Consider the following 25,797-nt stretch of genomic DNA (forward strand, 5'->3'; position numbering starts at 1 on the left):
AATGCGGCGCTGTCGCTCCCACTGAGGACTACCGGTACCGAGATGCGCAGCTCGGGATGGTTTCCGGTAAGTGCGCAAAATGTTTGGACCGGGCACTGGAAGAAGGGGAAAGTGTGAGGTGAGGAAATGACCGGGCTGCTATTTTTAAGTCGGCTGTAAGTACTTTCAAAAGAGGAGGCGGCGGAGGAGGGACGTTCGTCAGGAGGGATGTAGGGCTGCTGATTCCCGAGCAGCGAGTACAACACGGTGAGTTTGCTGCAGAGATGTCTGCACAGACAATAACCTGCAAGTTGCGCTCTCAAGTTGGTCAGTGCGAAGCAGCCGTTTTCAGAAAGCGATTTGCACGTTCACAGTGCGATGCTGCGCGTGAAAGTGCTGTGTTTCTGCACAAAGCGAGTGCCACAGGGTCAGCACACATCTTTGCTCCTGCTGCAATTGTTTCACACCCTGGAACTCCATTTTCCCCGCTGATGCTCTGCTCAGGAGACCGTGCACAACAAAGGATCTGGATGATCAGGATGTGCATGGTGTGTGCCGATGAATGTCGTCGGAAGGTCCGCAGACCGGTTATTTATCCGCGTCATATTGTGCCATATATGCTACATCTAAACTATATATACTGAGAAAGAGAAATGGCCAAAACGATTGTCCCTATAGCTGTCTTATCTCTGTGTAAGTGTTGGTGCTGGTGTGCAAAAGAAAAAGAAAAAAACATGGATTACTTTTAAGGACATATGATGCATTTATGGTGGGGTGTAACACCTATAGGCCCATCTTCAGCTCACAGTAATAATTAAAAGGGTAATACATTGCCTCAGGGCCTGCATCTGTAGGCTTGATAAATCACAGCATGGCGGAAATGTCAGGAACAATGACAAATCGGGGGATAACAGACCCCACTCTATTTATGTTTATTTGTTTATTTACTCTATTTCATAAAATGTGTCTACCGGCAGAGTTTTTATTTTGAGGTGTGACACCGGAAGTCGCCGTTTTCGCTGCGTGGCTAACTTGACTCCGGTCTCTCGTTCACTCAGCAGCATCTTGACTCCACTGGCGCGAGATCCGCTCGCGGGGAGAGAGAGGGCAGGTCGGTGCCGCGAGCCTTCTCGCACGGGCTCCCGTTTTTCCTCTCCTGGTGCCGGGGAGTAGCAGCTGTTTAATTTCATGCTTTTTTACGACATTGCCCGATTCAACCTCTCAGGTAATTTTGTATTTTTGTCTCGGGAATGAAAACCGGTTAAGTAAGAGTCAGTTTAATCTCGGCGATACAATTAGAAATCCGCTGTCCGTGTAGGTCTAATTAGGACATGGATTGTTAGGGCAGCGATGAAAGATGTGCATGTGTCTGACATCAAAGTGTGATTGGAGAAATGGCAGTCTGGCAGGGCAATTTATATTTATTGTAATTTTTTCTTTTCTTATACGGATTCATCGCAGCCCATTATTATGGAGAGTGCATACTTCAAGGACGTTATAAGCTATACTGCCATGAGGAAATGAGAGTGAAGTAAATTATTCAGTTTTACTCCAGACCAGGCTGATAAACTTCCATCTCAGAGAGCCTCCTGATGGAGAGGAATAAAAATGTGTTTATAATAAGGCTATTATTTTATTGTCTCAATTTCTTTTCAATGCATTCAATGCAGCTACTGAATCTGACACACGATAAAACTTGGCTAATGGTCTCATCAGGTGTTTTCTCTCCTTAAACATGCAATGAAATCCATTTCCTGTGGTTCCATCCACCATAATAACTCTTGAAGTTAATGTGCTCTTGCAGAAAAAAAGAAGCTCATGGCTTGTGTTCGGGCTCTTTCCACTTCCCACTGGAAGCCTCCTCTTTAATGGACCATTAAGAGGAGAACCACAATGGTTAAGCTGTCGACTGTGCCTGATTCATTTGGTTAAACCGCGCAGATGAGACTAGTCTGAGCATCACATTCCTTAAAAGCTCTTTGCTGAATGTCTCAGATCAATCCTCGTTCACAGGGCATCCGCTGGCAGGGAGCAGAAGTGGGCTCCGGTGTGTAAACATGCATGTGCGCCATGGCAGAGCTTGTCGCCGATAATCAAATAACTTCACTTAAGTTATGCTTGGTTCCCCTGCAGTGCAGCCTTCACGCAGGTGGAAGGACACTACAGAAGAAAAGTTTAGCAAAGGCGAGGAGCTTTTTGGGCTCCTTGTAAAAGTGGGGCACTGGTCCCTGTGGTGAGAGGCACTTTTCTGGGGCAGGCTCTGATGACGCTCTCCCAGCACAGATTGGGAACAGACACCCTCGTCCATCCATTTCGGAAAGAGGTGTAGAAACTGTGCAGCCCGGGACAGACAGCTACAGAAAGGTCCAAGCGTAGACACAGCAACATGGGTTCGATCGCCATGTTCTGTTTTACAATCCTTATTTCTTTTTGATACCTCACTGGAATTGGCCTGTAAGTATGCCTCAGCTCAGCCTACCTGCTGCACATAATAACTTGTATTCAAACATTTGCTCGTTGTGTTCAGTTTGTTAGAGTCTACCTTGTTAGGACTTAAGCATGGAGTTAATTACTTTCTTCCAGTGATTTGGCAGCTTTTTGTGCCCAGAACCCTGGAGTGAGAAGCAGACTGCTATTTAAAGATGGCATAACTCAGCCAGCTGCTGCCGTTTCCGCTCCCATCGTAATTGAATCAACACTAGTAGACTGCGCCAGTGAGGGTGTGTGCACTCCGCAGAAGATTACACAGTCGGGACCTCTAGGCGGTCTTTAACAGTCACTTTCACATACCTGGTTGGTGCATTTGGGATTTGGAAGCCAGGCTGAAATAATCGGCCATGCAGGGATGTAGTTTGTGAATAGTGATTGATAAAGTGGGCAGGTAAGTTAGGCTTTTTTATGTATTCTTCTCTCCGAAGAGGTCAGCTCGAATTAAGAGTTTGTGTCATTAATTGATTGTGTGCATCCCGTTTTCTTCGATCTGCTTGTCCAGCTGTGTGAAGCGATATATGGCAGCTGTTAGGGGCCTCTGAGAAGGTATCTTTCATGGTTAAAACTCAGAGGTCCTGCATAGTTTCGATAAACACATTACTTTCATATCGATCTGTTCTGTACAATCAAAAAGCAGGTATAGGGTTAACAACTCAATAAGGAACTAGGCCATGAACATCCCTTTTTTTTATCTGTGACTGGCTGTGAGCGTGACAACAGCAAGTGAAACAGAACAATATTTTCCTGTGGAACGTATCTCCTCAAGCCAGTTCTTTATTTATGAAAAGCCTGAAGTGAAGTGTAGTCGAATAATCCTGTTTATATGTATAGATATATATGGAAAAGTCCCAGTGTTTTAATTTCCACCCCCTGCCTTTAATCCGCTCGTACTTTGAAGACCTAGAGATATTTTCTCTTTCCGTGGAACACTCACCGCACAGCTCGATTATTTTGAGTCATCTAGCCAAGGCTGTGGCACTGGGCGGGAGTGTAAAAAATTTCATCTCTGACCACAAATGCATCTGCCTCGTCTCAGTGGTGTTAGGGTTCTCATCCAGTCTGTGTGAGTCTGTATGCGAATGGCTGCACTACGAAGGCTACAGTAATTTCAGGCTTTCAGGCAGTGCTGTTTGGCCTGTTTGATGTGCAAGTGATGTTACTTACACTTCTTCTTTTGAAAGGGAAGCTGACCTCTGACCTGCCAGAAAATTGCCCTAGAGGAGAAATAGAGAAGAATTCCAAACTGAATATCCAGAATTATATATGTAGTGAACTGTTTGCGTTTATATATGTGATATTTGGATTATTTTGCAATACGATCACAGCTTCCTTAGACTGACAGAGCTTACCTTCAGGGTAGGACATTGGCCAGTGATAATGTTAATGATCTAGTCAAGGGCCTCCGGTAACAAAAGCCAGCACACTTTCTCTTAATATATCCCTCACTGGCAAAACCATTAGATTTCAAGGCAATAAAGCTGCAGTTTGCCTAATTTACTCAAATGTAAGATGATATGAAGGCCATTAAAACCCAGAATTTTGCCTTGCAGTGAGGCTCATCAGTAGTATTTAAGAGCAAGAAGGAATTTTGTGGCCCAAAGCCAAACTTTATGGTCTGGGTTTGGGCCACTTCGTACACTGACAATTATAACCAGCGTTTTTGTTTGGTTTTTTTCACATTAGATTGCTTGTGGTTTTCTCACTGCAGAAAACATTTGTGCCTGATTTTCTCTAAAAGATGTGGCTTCCATAGCATTTCAGCTATTTTATTGCTAAGAATGTCTAATTTGCGCTCTGCTGTACAATCATGCTTGCATGTCTTGTTCTGTCATTGAACCATTTAAACAATCAACAAACACACTGTCTTGAATTATTAATCAGGTTCAGCTGGGACTAGAACTAATGAATTAATTAGAAAATAACAACTTATTTTCTTTATAGCTGAAACTTTAAATCATTTCAATTTAATTGTATTAATATTGTGCAAAATCACAACAATAGTCACTTGAAGGAGATTTAAAGATGCCATAACAGACTCGTAATATTGTTTTATTTATAACTTTCTAGAAATGTCAGAAATGTATGAAATAATTCCCCACCATTCAGATGTTGTCATGTGCAAAGAAAGTATATGATTCCTGCAGTATATGACTAAGAAACCCACCAACACAGTAGATTTGAGAGGGTGGAGTTCTGCCTTAGTTCATTCTGTCTCATCTCACCAACAGGCTTTAATCTATACCTAGCCCTTTGATATTATCATTCCACTAAGCATGTGACAATTAACTTGTCAGCCAATTTGGAGGTTGTTGGCATATGCTAGGAAAGTGGTTACTATATCCCCAGTCACACAAAATCTGTATTCCCTTTCTGGTTGGCAAAAACCTCCTTGTGCTTGCTTTGGTTGCTAGCACATTGCTGCAGTCACCCTGAGTTTGCATGGAAATGGTTGTTAGTGAGTGTTTACAGACAAACATGAAAAACTGCAGTCAACCATGGAAGTCTGCCTGAAACCAAAGCAGTCGCTAGGAAGAGTTTTTCAATCGTAATTTGATTCAGCGAGAGCCAGCAACCTCCAGGAACCAGTGCCAACCAGTCGGCGAATGCACATTTTTCCATAGCAACTGGTCATTATGACACGTCCAAGATGGCAAACAAATCTCAAGCAAAGTGTGCATGACATCAACACCTGGTCCCCCCAAAATTCCCGACAGTTTACATACTTTAGATCAGCGATCCGCAACCTTTTTTGCGCCACGGACCGCTTTAATGTCAGACAATATTTTCACGGACCGGCCTTTAATGTGTCGCGGATAAATACAACAAAATAAAATGATACGACCAAGACAAAAACTGTGGTATTTTGTAAATATAATGATAAGCGCAAATTCACTGTGTAATTGTGTAACTTTATTAGCAGCGCCCTCCTGAAATGTGCCAACAACATCCTCCTCTCTGCCCCTTAATCCTCTCTGGTTGCTATGGTAACGCGTTAATATTTATTTCAAAATAAGACACACAACTACAACACGGGAAAAGACCCAGGGAAACCGAGTTAATGATAAAAACTCTGAAAACCATAAATTTCACACACGAGCTTCAACTCTCGCGGCCCGGTACCAAATGACTTGCAGACCATGGCCCTGGGGTTGGGGACCGCTGCTTTAAATAATATACCCAGTATGTGTATGATTGATTTAATCCATTTGATTAAAACTGCAGTAGATTGGTCCAAACCAGTGTGGTTGTAAAGTCTTTGCAGTCTTGTGTTAGTATTTGAAGGCAACATGACAGAAGATGGACCAAATGAAGGACGATTCCCAAAAACATAGTGTTGACTCAATGTGCTACAAAGCTTAGCTAGATGTGCATCAACACTATATCGTTGACAATGTATTTTTACTTCTAATTATACAGCAGTTATACTTGTTAATCAGTCAGTACTGCAAAAGTAAATATTTCTGCTTGGTTTTCTTTGCTGCCTTAATTATCAAAGCTTTTGTGTTGTGATTTTGCTTCTGTTTTCCAGCTTTTCTATTGCAAAGAATGGACGGTGCACCACTTTGAGTACATAAAATTGCTATTTGTGAGCTTGTCCATGAGCGGTTACATAACTGAAGTGTCATTTTACACACGACTCTGATTTGAATGAATGCCAGAAAGCCATTTACTCATTACCGTCACCATGTATACATCAATGGATACAAACTGTGGCATCAGACCTTTTGTGATTTAGTGGACTGGAGCTATAGTCTGCTTTAAGCTCTGTAAAGTCTGACCAAATTGTATCAGTTTTTGTTACACAGGGGCTTCTAAAGGCCTTTGTAGTATTTCCTTCTGCTTTCTTTCTCCTACAGCACGCACCTTCAAATACACAATAGATTCAGTCTGGTATTAGAAATTACTTTTTTTGCTTCATCCAAACTCATAGATACATCTTTTCCGGACATTTATTCCCGGACAGGTTCAAGCTCTGAGATATGGAGTATTATTTGTCTAGTTGTGACTTTTAGTCGGTGTGCCTGTATTTTCACGCCCAGGTGTAATCGGTTTCTCTTCGCAGTCTTATCGGAAAATTCCTGGGAAGTGTGGATCTCCTAGTTGTGTGTTGTATGTCAGACTGTGATGTGATCGACCTTGTTTTTCTCTCTTTCAGAGTGGATAGGATGGTTGGAGGTGGCATCGTCAACATGCTAGAGACCTGAAAAAATACTGCTGTACTGTTGCCAAGAACCCCGACCACCCACACCCCTCCCATGACTTTGTGTAGTGTATGTGTACGACTTTTTGCAGTTGCACAAATCCAATTAAATATACAGAAGTCAATGCACAGGAGTTTTATTTATATATCATATGCTTTATATCTGAAGGCAATCTAAAATGTTATAGCTAATACATAAAAGGGAAAAATTGCATTAAAAACTATAAATTGAAATAACAGAATAAAATGAATTATATAAAGGTATAAAATGAAACAAATGTAGAGCTGAGAATGTGTCTGCTCATGTATTAAACTTGTGTTTTTCAGGAGATGTTGATTGGTGTGCCTCAAACTCTGTAATGGAAAACCGTGGTGAGTACCGAGTTACGCGTTGTGGTTTTTTTAAATGCAGTGTTAATGCTGTGTTTCACTTTATTCCCCCATCGTGAATGACTCATTGCACACTCTTGTCAGACAGGGCTGGGGATGTTTATGTACATATGTGCGTACCTGACTTAGTCTCCCTCCCTGCTGAAGTAGCCTGTCCCAGTCTGTTATCCAGGTCAGGCCAACAGGTTCTGGAGTCATGCGGATTGGCTCAGTTCTCGCTGGAAGCCAGCCCGGCGTGGTGGCTTTATGTGGGGCACAGGAAGAGAAAAGGAACGCTGCCGAACACACTAGCTCTCCATCTTTAGAAGCAGCTCGAGATGCAGCCAAATGCTCACAAAGCTCTGATCTATCCAGGCATAATGACACAGCACAGTGCTCTGGATTCCTCTGAGGCTCAGATGAGATTTTTTTTTTCTTCTAAAGACACTCGAACGTCAAACGAAATCAAAGCACTAATTCAGGGGGTCCACTCCCGCTTTTCTTCTCATTTACAGAAAGTGCTCACTTTTTCTTTGCCTCTCCTCTTTATTTTCAAGCCTGATACAAGACTGTGCTTCTTGGCAAACATATTTCAAAGTCATGCTAATCCTTCCAAGTCTTTTTAAAATGTGATATAAGGGAGTTAAAAAAGTGTATAAAATGGTGCCTGGAGACATTAAAGGAGGCGAGCAGCATGATAAACACCCTGCACTAACATTAGGTTACTGAGCAGGAGTCAGCTAATGTTAGCGTGCAAACCCTGTATAGAAAGTGCAATGTTTATTTCTCTGATCAAACTGTCCACTCAACCTGGTCAGTGTCATTCTGTTGATGGCGATGAGAGCATACTGGACCTTTCCTTAGAAACAGTAATGCATCTGATCTTGCAAAGCATTTCTACTGGTCAAGGGTACTGATTGAAATTACATTACTATAGTTCCATTATAGTTGTGTATATATAACTATATCTTGTGTGTTGTGGTCTGAGATCTGCAGCTTCAGGTCTAGTGTCTTCTGTGTTGGTTAACTCTTTTTAATTCACTATAAAGGAATATTTTACATTGTACGGATATTACTGAGTACACGCACTGCACCGCATACTACAACACGCGCCGTATTGAAAACAAAACGTGTCTTTTCCCTGGAATGGTAGGCATCTTTCAGTGAATGCTGACCTGTGCTATGAGCCAAGGAGGGAGGGTCAGCAAGGAAGGGGGAGTCCAACTCCAGGAGGGAGGGAGGGGAGGTCTGAGGATATTGTGCGAAGGAGGGATGGGGGAAGGATTGAAGAAAAGGCACAGAAGGCGGCTAGATGACAGACACAGAGAAGCATAAAAGATCTTAGGGCATACGGGGACTTTGTCGCAGAAGAAGCACGGCAGGTGAAGGAGTTGATCTGTATCGTGTAAGGCGCACACTTAAAGGTGCAGGACAGGTAGGGGCCCCTCGGGGGCTGGATCATGGGACAGAGCCTCCGTGTGGAGATCTCAGCTCAGGACCCACAACAACAACAACATAGCCGCAGTGGTGAGTTTCTGGGCTTACATTCTTGGTGTACTTTACACAGCTGTGGTTTCCTCCATCGCTAACATCAACAACATGAAACTATTTTCTCGTTTACTAGTTTTCAAGGATAGAGGATAGAGCAGAGCTGAGGATTGGTGATTGTGTAATAAACTTTGCACAAATGTTGCGTAGCCTCCCTCCTAATTCTGCCCCTCATTCATGTTTACCACCACAAGGAATGCTAAATCACTGGGATCATGTGGCTAATTCTCTACAGTGTTTTTAACACACTCATGCATGACTTGTGCACTTATTTTCTTATGTTACACTGCACAGGAACATCAGATTGCATATGTTGTCTGGCTCAGAGGTTTTACATAATTTTGTACCGCACCAATTATTCCAAGTTTCTAAGCGCCGCACGATGTTATATGATCGTGCATTTTATGCAAGTAGTGAGTAAAAAGATGTACAGCAGTAAAACGTTACTCATATTACAGTGTCATGTAATGACATTTATTTCTACTGGATCTTAAATTGTTGAAAATGTTAGGGAACACGTTTTTTCGCAGGAAACAGTCAGCGCTCGTAAGTGGATTAAATGTCATAATCGGCCCTGACAAAGGTAACTGTTACACCGAGGTTGGAGGTATTTCCTAATATTTATCCGCCTGGACTTTTGGTTTTTGTGTTAGCGATCGGGATAGCATGCTCCTTTACAGCAACAATCTCCTTTACCCACATGCTCACCTGACCAGCCTGCCATGACTCAGTGAATCATGAGGTTAGAGGGAAATCTGGCCAGTTGCATGGGGGAGTAGTAGGTGTGCCTTCTGGATATGGCTATGTCATAGGAAGACACCAGCACAGTCACACACTCTCGTGTTTCCTGTCTGCTGTGGCTTATCTGGGCAGACTTTCTCATTAGAGTAACACTATTAAGAATGTAGCTCTGTTATGAATGGAGCTATTTTTTTATATATCATCATTCATTAGTTTCCCTGTTGTACCTTCGAGCATAGTGTTTCCATGAGCTGTACAGTGGACTATGTTATTGAATATGAGGGGAAGAGGCTGCCTTTGTTCTCTGGGAGGAAACGGCACTCCACCCTGATTCTGTGACTGCGTTTCCAGCCCCCCCCATCCCAGCCCGCCACATTATGTCTGTACTTTTTCTCTCTTTGTAGCCCTTTTTTTACCCTCTACTCCAATTCCAAAACCCACAGTCACACTCAGCTATAGTGTCACAACATGCCAGACCTCTTCACACTACAGCTGAAACAATGGCATGTTGGAGAGTTTTTCTCTGTATCTGTGAAGAATAATTTGGAGTGGATCTACAAGCTCTCTTGAACGTGACAGCTGATTTGGGTCTTCTGTACTTGTTTCTTTTTTGAGGACTTTTTTTTTGTACTAGTGGATTGGCACCTTTTATAATCGAGCTTCACTGGCTAACGGAAAAGACCGCTGAGGATATGGTCAGTCGTAGCTTTCAAATAGATGCCTGCTGCATGGGCTGAGTCCTCTGCCATCGTCATCTCTGCAGTGCTTTGGAGTGTGCAGGCCTGGCACAGCCAGCTCTTATCCTGCTTCACTGGCTTCAGCTGAGCCACTGTGGCAGAGGCGTCTCTGACAGAACGGTCTGCTGTGTGTGAGAACCTCAGTTCTGGATCGCGGAGAAGCTGCCTTAAGCAATGCTTAATCTGGATGTTATGGCAGCTGGTCTGAGTCCTCAGATTTCTACCTCGCAGAGATAAGCTGGATTTCCACAGCGTGGACATGTCTCTCGACTCCGGACTCTCTGCTGTAGTTTCCGTCAACTCTCTGCAACTTGGTCTCCTGCGTTTTCGTCATCTGTGATTTGATGCTGGCATATACACAGGACAGTAGATTTTTGGTTGCTGAATGCTCCTTGCGTCCTCATGGCGTGCTGTTTTAAGTCCCACCACCATGCAAGCTGGACACTTAGCACCCCTCTTCAAGGTAGATTAGTGTCTGCTTTTTAACTACTTGTCAAAAATGCCATTTTTAAACTCACAGTAGGGTATGAAGTTGAAGTATTGTGATTAAAACTGTTTTCCTATCCGAGGTTTACAGTCTGTCAGGCTTCTGAGGTCTGTGTAAACACTCAACTCAAATTTTACACCGCCAGCAGTGTGGAGTTAATGTGCCTGTCCTTCAGCTGCAAAAAATGGGTTTGAATCTTGTGTCAGCAACCATTCGCCTTTCTGTAGTGTCACTTAGCAAGATACTGAAACCCTGCCAGCTCCAGGGGTGCTGGACTGCAGCTAGCTGATACTGATGTATGCGTATCAGTGTGTGTGTGTGTCTCAAATAAAGAAAAAGTTTCTATCCAGGAATAACGTTTTGTTGTTTTAGTGTTCCCTGGACTGCTAAGTAAGCCACATCAGTATTGTGTGAGAGCATATTGTTGTGGGAATCAGACTGCAGGGCATTACTGTCGCCAAGACATCCTGTGTGAGCCCGAGACTGGATGTTTTACATCGGACTCTGTTCTCTCTCTGCTGGTAAATATTATGTCTGCTGAATACAGCAGCTGCAGCCTGTTTGAAAGCCTCTCCAAGCTCAGCGCGCTGTCAGTTGGCCTGTCAGTCATGTGACCCAGAGTATGTAGCCATGTCTGCAGATTGCTTTTGAGTTGAGTTCTTGAAGCCTTGGTGACACCTAATGATAATTAGTGGTTTTTAAAGAGCTTTTGCTTCTTGTTACCTGTATGTGTGGGTGTGTACATGTGTATATATTTTATATATGTATGCAGAATGACTGACAACCTTTTTCTGCTGCTTATGTCTGCATTCGTGTGTGCCCCTCTTCTCTATGGGAGCAGCGAGGGCTGAAAGGCTGATAAGGCACTAGACTCCATCCGGTTAAGGAATGTGAGTACTTGACAGCGAGAAATCCTGGCTCAGAGCCAGTGTTAGGCTTCTCCTGTTAGCTGTGGATACGTGGAGGAGTCCGTGAGCTCTCAGCGTCACCCTGCCAAAGCACGCTCGGCCCCCGAGAACTAACAGCTAAAGATAATAACCGCCATAATGATCCTGGCCCTCGTTAAAAAGCAGCAGATGAGCTCAGTTAAAATAGAAAGCGCCGCTGCTGAGTGGGGTGTCTATAATTTCATGTTATAAGTTCTATTGTATTTGTTTTAAATTTGTGCTTTCTGTTTTAGATGATGAAGCTGAGCAGCACCACAGCACAATGGTGGGAGAGGGAGGCAGCACCGGGGACAGCACCCCTCCCCCGAAGCGCAAGGGCAAGTTCTCGACCCTTGGCAAGATCTTCAAGCCGTGGAAGTGGAGGAAGAAAAAAAGCAGCGAGAAGTTCAAAGAAACTTCTGAAGGTTTGTGCTGCAAACTTGTTCTCTTTGCGAATGCCACCTCTCCTTTCACCCCAGCGGCCATATCAGTTGTATTCAAATGTCATTAAAATTCCTCTGTGAACATGTTTCCGCCCAAATGTTACAAGCAAGTTTGTCTCTCGCTATTTTCAGTGCACATAATACAATAAGATGAATACAAGATGTCTCGTTAAGAGATGACGTGTATATCATGGTGCCCTTGCGTTTTGAAGCGTCCTTTTTGGCTAATTAATCGTCTCTTTAGCAGTGTGGCACATGCCATCTGTGAACATTTAGAGGGTGGAGTTCTAACATATCATCTAATGCAGGTTTAGGCAACTCCTGGCCTCGAGTGCCGTTGTTCTGCAGGTTTTAGATCTCACCCTGTGTCAACACACCTGAATCAAATGATTAGTTCATTCCCAGGCCTCTGGAGAACTTCAAGACATATTGAGGAGGTCATTTAGCCATTTGAATCAGCTGTGTTGGATCAAGGACACATCTAAAACCTGCAGGACAGGAAAGTCGTGTCCATAGACTGTATATGAAAGATGGATGTTTTTACTGTGACACCTGCTGGTTACTGAAGTTCTAGACTTTTGGCTGTCTCCTCGATGGTTTGATGCCGGACGTGATAAGAGACCGCTGCATCTGTACGAAAAACCGAGAGCAAAGTATCGCAGAAACTTGACAGTTACAGGGTGTTTATCCTTTTGTAGAGTACTATGTACTTTTGTACAATCTGACTTCTTTCTGCAACCAGTAGAGTTGCCCTTGCTGGTCATTAAAAGTATACTGATTTAAGACACTTCTGAATTGGCTTCACTTTTCAGGCCTAGAAGCCACACCCACATGTTATATACAGTATGTTATATATAAAGATACTTGCTAACTGATTCTAAGTGTTACTGAATAATATGGGAAACTTACAACCAGAAAGCATGGTGAAGAGGTCCAGTTCAGTGACTCGAATTAGCACAACATATATATATCTATATATATTGCTTCTGGTGCATGAGATCACAGTGAAAATTTTAAATCATAAATATCTTGGTGAAAAAATGGTCTATAAAATGTCATTTCCTTTTGCTCTTGACAGAACTAGAGAGGCAGATGTCGACAAGGCGCACCCGACAGGAGCTTATAGAACAGGGGGTGCTGAAGGAGGTCCCGGACAGTGGTGAGGGGACTTGTGTGATTCAAAATGTGATATCTTTGCAAAGCTTTGTCTGCGTCTGACAGCAGCAGCCCCGAGGCAATAACGCCCACTCAGACGGTACAGTTAAGTCTTCAGCACATGATAGCAGGAACGCTGTCTTCCCATGCAGCAGGTGCCTGAGACAAATTTAGAAAAACAAATTTGAGAAAAAACTGCTTTCACCTTGCTGTTTCTCAAAGTAATGCAATGTCTGTTTAAAATTACTTGCCACTCTCCAGAGCTGAGGAAAAGTGGAACAAATTGTGCCTTGCAGCAAAATAGCTTAGAAAGGGGGGGTGTGCAAACGTTCTGCTGGTCCCGCTGTTGCAGGAGCCCATTTATTAAATCTACAGCAGCTTCTTCATCACGGCAAACACTGACTGTCCATGGGGCTTGAGTTAAGGGCACATTTTATTACTGTGGGAAAGAAAACTGCAAATAGCAATTATTTTTGAACAGTTTCTGTATTGATTTTGTAGTCTTTAAAATCTCCCCAAAAATCACCCCTCACTGTATCTGAAATCCAGATTTAAAGAAGAAATAAGCAGCAAAAAGTATGTTTAACAGTGTTATGGCTCAGTTGGATAGTTATCAGTTATCTTGCCATGCATCAGGTTAATTGTAGAATATTGAACACAGCACTACCAGTATGTAAAACTTTAAAAGATGTATCAATTTAGCATGTAATGTCCTTCCGCACTTTCTCAGTAGCTCAGAATATCATTCAGTCTTCTAATGTATTTATTTGAGTATTCACCAAGTGTTTTTGACCAATCTTTTTAGATGGAGAAGCACAAAATGTGAAGCAGTCGTATGTAAAGAATGGCCACACTCTGCCTGTTGGAGGAGGAGGAGTCATCAGTGGTGTCAGGAGCCCATGCAACCAGGGCCAACTCCCCTCAGATTCAGATTTTAGGATGAACCCTGCATGGCTCGCCCAGCCAGATGACCGAAGGGGCCGTTGTTCTCCCTCAGATGGAGACCGCCGTGGAGCTTTGGGCTCCAGGGGAACAGGACTGCATGACGATGGACGGAGAAGCGCAGGGATTGGGGCACGGGCGCAAGGGGAGGGCGAGTGGAAGTCTAATATGGCCTGGCAGGGCCACATTCACGGACAAATGGAAGAGAGCAGACATGGTGGCAGGCTTCACCCTGACGACGGGCAAAAGAGGCCAGGACTGCAGAAGGCCCCATCCGAGGACGGCAGGAGGAGTCGGCCTGCAGAAGGAGACTGGAAGCCTACACTCCCTCGGCATGCATCTGCTGAGGAGGGGAGGGCCCGGAGAGGTGAGTCACTTCCAGTAGTTGTCCTCCCTGCAATCTGAATTTTTCCACCAATTTTTACAAGTTGCAATCATAGCAGCACTGCTGTTGTCAGTGTAAGGCCATAACCGATGAAGTGCACACCTTTTACACCTTAACCTCCTTCATATTCGAAAAGTCGGTGATTCTTGGGTACCTTATCCCCTCCCTTTTGCTGTCACTTTTCTGCTTATATGCTGTCCTCCCAGATATAGACGGGCTCCTGTCAGCTCCCGGGAGGCCTGCTCCAGCTATGCTTCTTATTCAGGAACATGAGGGAATAGCTCGTCCTCTCTTCTCCTCTCCTAATTAATGTGGCGCGATCGCTATACTCATTATTGCCCTTTAAGGCTAGCACAGTGAGCTCAGTGATAATTGGTAAAGTGCCACAGCTAATTGATTTCCCAGAAAAATAGAATTTGTTCAAAAATAATGGTGTTTAGCTCTGTTTTTAGATCTCAGCTGTGTGGTTATCGCTCACGTGACAGGTTATTCTGTGCCAATGTGTAAACATGCTAGGAGTTGAAAAGTATGCAAACACTATAGCACGTCATTGCAGCAAAGAAGAAAGAAAATTTTGTCCACTTTCCTTCATGTGTCATTGCTCTGCTCTTCTTTTCATCTTACCTTGTTTTTTTCTTTTTAATGATGCTACTTTTTTTTACCTCTCCCACTCGCATTTCTATCTTTATCACATCTCCTGCTTCCTCTCTCTCTGTTCTTCAGTCTGACTTCCTGCTTTCCCCTGGATTAGTTCCTCTTTGATTTACATGGCATCACACTGATAACACTTCTGTAAATAAATAGCCCCGAACCTGAGAGCGGCAGGAATGGCGTGGGCGCAGCGGTGGGAACAGCGTGGGGGCCGGCTCGCGGGTATAGTGGGGTGGGCAGAGGGAGGTGGGTTTTTTTTGGTGGTAATTGCAGCCGCCTACTCTGTTTATCTTCACAGCTGATCCCTAGATAATGCCATTCTCAAACAAGTGCTATCACAGAGAGTGCTTGGAGTGCTTAGAGCTGTAGAAAAGTGGCTCATCGCTGAGTCTCTGAGCTGAAACATTTATAGCAATCCACTGGGATATTTGGTGAGATTTTGCTAATTCACTGAAGTGTATTTCTTATGATCATGCATAAATAGAATACAGTATATGCACTGCAGCTGAAAACCAATCATGTATTGCTTAAGTTTATCAGTCTCAGTTGACGTGCTGTAACTTTTAAAATTATATAAGCAGAATTACATGTTATGATATAAAACTATATGGTTAGCTGCTTTTTCCTTTTTTTTTTAGAATCAGACAGCCATTTTGCTCCTGACCTGGACACCCTACGTGAACCTCTGCCACCCAAACAGGTGATCATGCCTCCAAAATGGCTGGTGAGCTCCACCCCTGAACCTGGCAGCGAGTGTCCACCTCGAACTCCATCCAACCACCCCACGAGCCAGTTCTCTTCTCCGTCGGGTGTGACGTCCAAACCTGTTCGATCGGTGTCTTCTGCGTGTTCCAACACTCAGCAGTCTTCAGCCGCTGCCCTTACCCCCACTTCTCAGCCCGCCAAGCAGCCCCCTCTGCCTCCACCCAAGCCTGTGAACAGGGGCAACGCGGCCATGCTGGGTAAGCTTTTACTAACAGTAGCTTCTTAGGTTAACAGATGTTGCAGGGACAGGAAGCATACATCAACAATCCAACCCCTGCTCAGTTAGCGTGTAGTTTTCCAGCTGGCGTATACAGTATGTACATTTATGCGTCAGTGCACTACTGATGGTAAACTCTTCAGCACAACATCCTGTATACGATACTATCTTAACAGCACGAGCTGCTTTTCCCCAGTTAATTACTTATTAAGCCTGGATTATTGTAGCAGAAACGTATTCCAGCATTTTACGCTATGAGGATAACAAGGACTCCTGTGGCTGTGGGCCACTGCTTCCACAGATACAGTGTAGCGGTTCTGTGGTTTTGCCTCATCTGGGATCGTGTTTTAATTCCCAGTAGGGGGGGAGGGGGGGATTACAAAAATGCCCCATTTGTCATCAGTTTATTATACTAATTGTTGTTCTTGACACAAATAGAATACAAAATGAGTCAGTTAGGAACTTAAACTAGTTTCAGGTTAACATTTACACTACAGAGAACTCCTCGAAATCTAATTTCTCAGTACACTTGTTGACAGTTTACTATGAAGTGACTGTATTTTAAAAGCCAGGAGGCTTCTTTGCTTTGTGGCCAAGTTTATGGACAAAGAACAACTGAGACAAAAGGTGTTAATAAAACACACCGTGAAGCGGATACTGTTACAGTTACAAGGATAGTAATCATGTTCTTACCTATGTGTTTGTTTAGTGATTATCACTTCGGGAAACAGTACCATTCCCTCATAGTGCAACTCTGTTTATATACAGTTGTGTTCAAAAGATTGCATCCGCTCATCACTGGCATCGTCATGATCATCCAGGGTGGAATGATCGTAGAGCGTACGTGTGTAATGACTTTAAAAACACGAATTTGGGGCACAAGTTTGATTTTATTCTGGGTTTTCTCGATCCACTCGATCAGAAGTATACATACAGGCTCAAATATATACACTCACCCCCACTAATGTTGGGATAAATGTTCCTCAGCAAGTTACACCTCAACCAGACACTTTACTTACATAAGATCATGTTATATGGATATGTAACTACTTTGCCAAGTTTTGGAAAAAGACCGAAACTGTCAATATGAAATTCAATTCAATTCAATTTTATTTATATAGTGCCAAATCGCAACAACAGTTGCCTCAAGGCTCTTTGTATTGTAAGGTAGACCCTACAATAATACATACAGAGAAAAAACCCCAACAATCATGTGACCCCCCCTATGAGCAAGCACTTTGGCGACAGTGGGAAGGAAAAACTCCCTTTTAATAGGAAGAAACCTCCAGCTCAGGAGGGGCGGGGCCATCTGCTGTGACCGGTTGGGGTGAGAGAAGGAAGACAGGATAAAGACATGCTGTGGAAGACAGCCAGAGATTAATAAAAGGTATGACTCAGCAGAGAGGTCTATTAACACATGTTGAGTGAGAAAGGTGACCGAATATGATATGAATGACGGTAAACTGGTTTTACTGGACTGAGAGGATATCGACAAAGAAAAAACCGACACCTTGAAGCTCGACTGAAATTTTCAGCTGCCCACATGGACAAACCAAATTCCTTCTAGACAAATGTTTTGTAGTCAGACAAGACCTAGGAACATGGTACTGTCGAGCATGGTGTTGGTAGCATCATGCTCTGGGGCTGTTTTGCTGTCAGGGGTACTGGTACATCGCATAAAGTGGATGGAATAATGAAGAAGAATGACTACCTCTAAATTCTTCAACTTCTTCAACCTCAAATCAGCAGCTAGATGGTTGAAATTCCAACAAGACAATGATCCCAACACACAACAAAACTGGTTTTGGGATGGATAAAGCAGGATAACATTAAGCTTCTCGAATGGCCTTTCCAAAGACCCGACCTCAGTCAGGAAAATCTGTAGACTACACTTAAAAGTCAGATCCGTGACTCTGTGTGGATTAGAGGAAACCCAAAATAATTTAAATTGTGTGCACCAAATTCTTTTTTTTTAACTCATTAAAGATGTTTGCTGCACAATCATTCCACCCTGGAAAAAGAAAAGTTGAAACAGTTCAAATCAATCATTAAATGCCCAGAATTACTATGAAATTCATGCCCACGATGAGTGGATGTAAACTTCTGACCACAGCCGTAACTTATGAAATCAACAACACGACACCAGAAAGTAGCTGCATTCATTAAACATACAAGCTGAAGGCCTCCATCTCGTCCCTGTTAGTCTCCGCCCTGCAGGGGGGAGAAAACGCTCAGCTTCCACTCTACTGGTCCTGCTGGAAGCGAGAGTGCGACTATGATGTCTACCTGTCCCTGCCTGTCTACCTGTGCCGGCGGGCTGGAGGCCTGCGCTCAGGTAAAAGGATGCCCCCCTGGTATTTCTTTGGCTGGGGTGCCAATTTCTGGAATGCCCTCTTCAGAGTCTGCACACTTCATCATGTCGCATCCTTTCCTGCTGCCAACATATGTCTTCTGAAAAGCCTTTAACTTGTTCACCGGCCTTCATTGCTTTGGACCTGGTATATAAGAGCCGCATGCATATAACAAGCTGATAATGAGTGTGCTTACTGTATGCAGGAGACAACTTCTGTGTGAGTGCAGTTGAGTGTATTTTGCCTCTGAATAAGGGAGGGCCTTTAGCGGGTTCCAGCTGTGTTCTGCTATGCATCAAATGAATTTTATGTCTCTAATCCACTCAGCTCTCACTCAAATGGGATGGATGGGTGGACTTGAATGGATGACTGAATGGGTCGAAGAATAAAAAGGCAAAATGTTTCTAACATAAGGGCTCGACTTATTATAGAGAGGAAGTCCATTACAGTGTAGGTTACTGCATGTTGTAAGTCTGTCAGCACTGTTCACTTATTATGTCTGCTTTTAACAGAAATGTTGCCTTAAAGCTGTCCTCTGAAGTCTTAAGAGCCAAATAGCAAATATGCAAATGTGCATGCAAAACTGGAAGGTTTGCATTTGAGCTTTTTGTTTAGGAGCTTCAGGAGCTTTACTACGCTAATAGAAAAAGTGTCGGTGCGGGGTTAGTCTGGCTGTGAAGAGCATGGATGCATCTTTTTTGTCTCTGTGACCTGGAGCACTCGCTGCACACTGGTCTTTTAGAGCAAAGTGTGCGTTCATGGCCGTCATGTGAACCAACTTGCTGTACGGATGCAGTAATGCTCAGTCAGACATGTAATCCCAGCATTCGTGTGTCTTCTGTCATACCGGGTATGTTATACATGTGTGACTGATGCTTGTGCACTTGCGTCACAGTGACAAACTAGATTCAAAAGTAAAGCACTTGCTAGCAAATCACTCACACGCCTAAGCTGTAGCTGTTTTTCTTTAGCAGTTATGGTTGGATTAGCTCTTTTTCGTTTTGCAGGTGACTTCACCCAAGCAACAGGGGGCGCTAGCCTTGTTCCGGCCAAACCCTCTCCTCCGATGCCTCCTAAGAGGACCACCCCAGTCACCAAACGCAACACAGAGGACTCTGCTTCAAGCCATCCCATCATCCCCTCACCACTTTCTCTGGAGGAACACAGCAGCCTCCCCTTGGGCTTCCAGCTGCCTCCCCCTCCTCCGTCCCCTCCCCTGCCGACTCACATACCACCTTCTCCACCCCGCCAACACATACAGACCCACCACCTCCACCATCAGCACTCCTACCCCCATCCTCTCCCCCAACCCATACCAATGCTTTTCGACCCACCGAGCCCGACCAATGAGTCTCCCCAGCGCCCGGCTCCCGTACCGCTGCACATCATGATCCAGCGAGCCCTGTCCAGTCCCGGCCCGGCTCAGCCACATCCAGATGGGTCGCAGCGGGCACACACACTGCTTTTCGAAACACCTCTAGAGTACCAAGGAGGAGGTCGCCCTCTGCCTGTCAGCATTCAACCACTAAAACTGTAAGTTTCTCTGCACAGAAAAGTCTATGAATCAGTGTATACAAAGACAGTACATGGTGAAGAAGTATGGAGTCTGCACGTGATCTGTCTTTGCATGTAGCTTTCGGATCTTTTTCATCCATTTTCTAAGCTGTGTACACTTTGGACTTACTTGTATATCCATTTCAAGCTGAAAAAAAGTCCAGTCTTCATCATTGTAAAGTCAGATATAGCTGGAGGGACATATTTCAGTTAAATTCATTGAAAAACACGTCTTCAGGATTAGCCCAAAAAAACCAGAAAAAATGTTTTATATGCATGTATTTTTTTCCTGTTAGATCTGAGGATGACTACTCAGAGGAAGAAGAAGAGGAAGAAGATGATGAGGAAGAGGAGGAGTATGATGGGGAGATTCCACAGCCAGAGCTGGAGCCAAGGAGTCGCCGGTGCTTGGTCGGTGACGCTGGCATTTGTGTGATCCCACGGGGAAACGGCAATGACGACGACGAGGAAGAAGACGAGGAGGATGAGGATGAGGAAGGCGAACACGACATGCACGGGGAGGACAGTGATTCAGATGGTCCTGTGCCTCATAAAGATGAAGACTCAGATGAAGATGAGGAGGATGAGCCCCCGATGAGTAAGCATAACAAACTGATTCGGAGGTCATTTAGTGGCTTTTCTGGACTCTTTGTAAACCTGTGCAGTGTTGCTGCTCCTTCTCAGCTTACTGCATCTCTCCGCTTGGCTTTTATCCAGGCGCACTGGCCAGCAGGGTGAAGAGAAAGGACACCCTGGCTCTGAAGCTGAGCAGCCGTCCCTCTGCTCCCGACAGGGATAGGTTTACGCAGGAGAGAAGCAGCCGAGATGACCACCCTCCAGGACAGACCGGCCTCACTTGGCAGAGCAGAGAGCAGTGGGAAGCCATTCGCACACAAATCGGCACTGCACTCACGAGGTAAAGATGAGCGGTATCATTGTATTGTTTAAAATGACAGCAGTGAAACTGCATTTCCTGAAGAAATTAGACCAATTTTTAAAAGATCCTTGACCTGCTTATTACCTGAATGTCCAAGTGAAGTAAATGTGTAAAAATAGGACTCCATTTTTCTTTTTTCTTTTCTTTTTTTTAATTTCAGGCGACTAAGTCAGAGACCCACTGCTGAGGAACTCGAGCAAAGAAACATCCTCCAGCGTTAGTATTAACTCTCTCTGTCTTTGTTCATGATCCTTGACTTGTTTGGACTCCTTTGTTTCTGGGTTTTAGCAAAACCCCTCCTCATTCTTTCGTCTGATGCTTTTGCCTCAGCATTTGTCAACAAAGTACATTTCACATCTGTCAACAACAAGCACATATCTAATTTTAGAAATTGCTTTTAAACCTGCCATCAAACCAAGCCTTTTATGCCAAAGTCTAAATTTGGCTCTTCTATTCTTTCTCCCATCTTTGTTCTCCCCTCAGCTAAAAATCAGGCTGACAGACAAGCCGAAGTTCGAGAGATCAAGCGACGGCTGACCAGAAAGGTGAAGCAGCACGCCGGCAAACATCCCAGTGTTAAACCATGTATTTACCTGATATTAAACTGACATAAAAAAAACATCTTTATTGTAGCTGAGTCAAAGACCCACGGTTGCAGAACTACAGGCAAGAAAAATCTTGCGATTCCACGAGTATGTGGAAGTCACAGATGCCCAGGACTACGATAGAAGAGCAGACAAGCCGTGGACTAAGCTCACTCCTGCCGACAAGGTAATCAGCTGCATATAAAGGCTTTATCGGCACACCCGCTTTCTGATACAGCACTTTACAAAATGTCCAAGACAGTGTTACAAACATATGATTTTAAATGTTAAACATGTGCAACTCCTTTAGGTTAATGTAATTTTTAGCAGTATATTGTCTCGTTTTCTTTCTGAGTTCATGTTTAACCAAATTGCTGTTTTGTCTAGGCGGCCATCCGGAAGGAGCTCAATGATTATAAGAGCACTGAAATGGAGGTTCATGAAGAGAGCAGAATTTACACAAGGTAGACCTTTTAGTTGAAACTTGACTGGCTGATTGATTGCTTTGGTCAAATGAGTGAGGTACTGTGTTTTGCTGATTTGTTTTTCTACACCACTACTTCATATTGGTGGGGTACGGAGTCTATCTCAGCTGTTATAAACCGAGAAACTGGTTTATAACACTCTGGACAGCTCATGAGTCCATCGCAGAGCTAAAGGAGAGACAGATGAACCTCTCACACTCGCGTTCACATCTACGGCCAATTTAGAATCACCCATTAAGCTAACATGCATGACCACCCAAAACCTAGGCCTTTGGGAGGAAGACGGGTACCTGGAGCACAGGGAAGCCATGCAAACACCACACAGTTTTGTTTTTGTTGTTATTTATTTCTCCTGGTTGTGTCAGGGAAACAATGAAATATGTAATGCACACTTGAGAGTGATGCATCTTTGAACACTTCCTGCCATTTGCAGCCAACCTTGGCGCTCATCCTGAAGACATCTCCCCCCCAACAGCAGGTTTTAGCCAAAGGAGCTTGTTACCTTGCTACTGTGTCAACACTGTTTATTTCATACTCCTTCAATTGTTAACGACCTTCAGGATGTCACTTATTTTAGTCTGTAGACATCGGCTGCCTTAGCTACACATGCACTGTGTCCTGTGATTGCTTTACACTTAAAGCCATCTTGTGTTGCTTGCACCTAAACACTTTAAATATGAATTAGCAGCAGTGGTGATCTGCTACTACATTAATAGAGTTGTGACCAGTAAACATCCATGTAGTCATCTTTCTTGTGCATGCCTGGTTGAATGGCAGAATCCAGCACTAACAACGGGCAGAAGAAGACTTTTAGAGCAAAATCTGTACCTTAAATAGCAATATAATGAATTTCCGTGCATTAAAAGCTTAAGGATTACAAAGGTGTGATCTTGCCTCATGAGAGCTGTTTGTTTCTTTAGGTTCCATCGGCCTTAACATCCCTGCTTCCGGATAAAGAAGCACTTAAGATCTCCGGCAAAGAAGCATCTGCTCCCTATGCAGACAGATCGCCCTTTTGCGCCTCTTGAATGTACTGTTATCAGGGAAAGCCTGGAACCGACTCCACACGAGAATGCTTCTTGCTTGTCCTCCATCGCCCTCTCACTACATTGCTTTCACTGAACCGAGGTGTTGGTGGGTGGAGACCAGATGCAGTATTTCTCCCAGACGGCAGGGGGAACCACGTGCCAATAAAGTGGAGAAGTGGCAAAGGACCTACAGGGCTTACTCTCACTCTGCTGTTGTGTGGTGCCCCTCAGGGACTCGGATATAGTTACAACCTTTAATGCGGCCTCGTCCTGTGTTGCCTTTTTCTTTTTTCTTCTTCTTCTTTACTGTATATGGAAAAGCTAACTCATCTTTGCTAATGTAATAACGTAGAATAAAAATGGTAACAATAATGATGACCTATAACACTTCACACAGTAATAATAGACACAAACGGTCAGGAGTTGGCTGAAGACTTAAATATTCTGTTTTAGAACTGGACATCTCTGGGATATCGTGTGTTTGTTATCCACTCTACAGACTGCTGCTGTGATACGTTAGAGTGAAACTGGAAGAGATCTCATTGCAAAATATTCTGTAATGCACAAAATATTTTCTATTACAATTTTGATCACAAGGGTAGTGACAGCTTTTCTTTGAGCCTTCTTTATTATTATGATTATTATTATTATTATTATTTGGCTTGCCTGTGTTTGTGGTTGTGATGTGAGTCGGCCTTTTAATAGCTATAGAAAAAGGTCAGGAGGCTGTTGGTGTTTTAATGCGTGCCAACACACCCAATACTGGTTTTCATATCACTGATTTCTGCAACCCACTGCATGAGCCATTACAAAATCCAGTGCCACCGCGTCTGGATAATCTCTCTTCATTTATACTTTTTTCTTTTGTAAGTTTTTGTACTTCCCTTTAAAGATTGAACATGCAATACATTCTGTAGCCATTTTAAATAAGGTCGTTACGATAGTGTCTAAACTAAGAGTTAAATGTAAGTTGCTTCAAGTGTAGATCAGGGATTTATCACAAAAAAAGGAAAAAAACCACACCTGAAAACGCATAATCGGTCAACAGAAACTCAGTTTGGCTGGAACTTTTTGAAACTGCAGAAGTGTTTTACCTTGTCTTGTCTGGCCAGTAGCTTACAGGGTTCTCAGTGCTGTGTGTATAAGTTGATATAGGTTTATCTGATGCTTCTGTATATCTTGTCTTCCTTTTATTTGAAAAGAAATTTTAAATATAAAAGTATTATAGGTTGCTATTTTTTTAAGCAGAACATGAGTTTATGATTAAATGCTACAAGAATGGGAATATGAAAGTGCACCTTTCTGTAAATCTGAGTTCATTTTTAATTGAATGTGGAGTTGTATGAGCTGACAGTCTTCTTTTTAATTGTAAATAGTCTGGATCTAATTAAAAATCTTGCAATTCCTCGAACCTTCTTGTGAAACAACTCTGCAACTGAGGTCCAGTAGACCAAATGACTGTTCAGGTTGAGTCTTTTGTCTAAGCTGGAACGCCTAAAGAAACAGTGGGTTTGCAGCAACACCTGGTGGCGATTTAAGTTTTTGCACTGTCTTTTGATTATTTTTTTTTTTTAATTGCTGGTTTAAAGGCCTTTAGTGTAATTTAAAATGTATTTTAAGTAATAGGTTATATTTTAGATTGACACCAAAGGGTGGAGGTGTCAAACATGAGCCCTGGGGGCCAGATTTGTTCCCGCAAAGACTCCAATCTGGGCCACTTGATGGTAGTTTTGGAATATGTGAAGGAGGGAATAGATTTTAAACTTTTAACTATATTTTTAGAAATTTTACAGGTTTTCCTACTGATAAAATCTCCCATATGGGAGTAATTAAGCCATAGATAAATAATCAAAAGTTCCTGCTTTTTCATATGGACTATAGTCATTTATTTTTACAATGGGCCCACAGTAAAAATAAGTAAATAATTAGAACAATGAAAAACTAATCTTGTGTGAATTACCAACATCTTTCAATTTTGTAATTACTGAAAAGTCTGGACAGTTAGCTGCCAGAACCTTTTCTGTAATTTTACTTGTTTATTTGTTTGTGCTAATAGATTTCTTTCATTTACTACAGCAGTATGTCTTCATCGTGTACAAAAAACCGAGAGGTATAGTTGAAATTGCACTTTTCATATTATTGGGATTAAATGTGTAGGTAAAGGTCTTCACAGTGAGAAAATTGAGAGTTTTGCTAGTAGCTTTAGCGTCAGCTAAAGAAAGAAAGACAAGACTGAAGGTAAAATATGTTCACAGATCTTTAAGGTCTGGGTTGGACAAAAGGAAATCTAGTTACAAAATATACAACAGATAAGGGACAACCTAAAAAAAAAAAGGTTTGTAGGTTACTGATAAATTTTTATCTCTTAATATCAATTAGACATAAAAGTGATACAAGATGGATTAAGGTGAAAATCAAAAGATTCCCAACAGTCTCTGTGTTAATATCAGCTGGTCAGCATTTTCTTTACATTACATACAGCTTGCTTAATTATTGAGCTGTACAAGATAACAGAAATATTAACTATATAAGGTAAAGGTTTTATATTACGCATTCAACTTTAGATGAAAATACCACTACTTTTACATTGTTGTTGTTGGGTGTTTTTGTTTGTTAACAATAATACACTGCCCTATTACAGCTATTGACGTGTACCTTTACCTAAATTCTGCACTTTTTGAAGTACTTGAGGTACTGAGGGTGAGATGGAGCCAGATGATCTGCTGTGGCGACCCCTAAAGGAAACAGCCAAAATAAGAAGAAGTAGGAGTAGAAAATACTCTCATATCTTTGGTTATAATAAAAACTGAGTGTTCCACCAG

At 43.0% G+C, this 25,797-nt stretch overlaps 1 protein-coding gene across 6 annotated transcripts; it reads left to right on the top strand.

Annotated features, from left to right (window-relative positions):
- Positions 1-25: 25 nt before the first annotated feature.
- phactr4b (phosphatase and actin regulator 4b) lies at positions 26-24,386 on the top strand. 6 transcript variants are annotated; one of them, XM_026184770.2, is made up of 16 exons: positions 26-246; positions 6,626-6,740; positions 6,998-7,042; positions 11,733-11,903; positions 13,000-13,080; positions 13,882-14,385; positions 15,693-16,016; positions 18,240-18,371; positions 19,395-19,920; positions 20,238-20,539; positions 20,659-20,857; positions 21,039-21,094; positions 21,362-21,423; positions 21,512-21,649; positions 21,850-21,926; positions 22,868-24,386. In XM_026184770.2, the coding sequence occupies exons 3-16, from the start codon at positions 7,030-7,032 to the stop codon at positions 22,881-22,883; spliced, it is 2,601 nt and encodes an 866-aa protein (XP_026040555.1). In that variant the 5' UTR covers positions 26-246; positions 6,626-6,740; positions 6,998-7,029; the 3' UTR covers positions 22,884-24,386. The 6 variants fall into 6 exon arrangements, with proteins under 6 accessions (XP_026040555.1, XP_026040560.1, XP_026040556.1 ...); XM_026184771.2 differs by lacking the exon at positions 26-246 and adding an exon at positions 1,063-1,204; XM_026184775.2 differs by lacking the exon at positions 18,240-18,371 and having other exon boundaries at positions 22,868-24,380.
- The last annotated feature ends 1,411 nt before the right edge of the window (positions 24,387-25,797 follow it).

The sequence above is a fragment of the Astatotilapia calliptera genome, chromosome 11 (assembly GCF_964374335.1).
Source record: "Astatotilapia calliptera chromosome 11, fAstCal68.1, whole genome shotgun sequence".
In the NCBI taxonomy this organism is placed as follows: Eukaryota; Metazoa; Chordata; class Actinopteri; order Cichliformes; family Cichlidae; genus Astatotilapia; species Astatotilapia calliptera.

Excerpts from the sequence above, each read along its gene's own strand:
- phactr4b (XM_026184769.2), top strand. The coding sequence starts at position 8,500 with ATGGGACAGAGCCTCCGTGTGGAGATCTCAGCTCAGGACCCACAACAA. Across the intron at positions 16,017-18,239 it reads GGGCAACGCGGCCATGCTGG|TCTCCGCCCTGCAGGGGGGA; the intron begins GTAAGCTTTTAC and ends CGTCCCTGTTAG. Across the intron at positions 20,858-21,038 it reads ATCGGCACTGCACTCACGAG|GCGACTAAGTCAGAGACCCA; the intron begins GTAAAGATGAGC and ends TTTTAATTTCAG.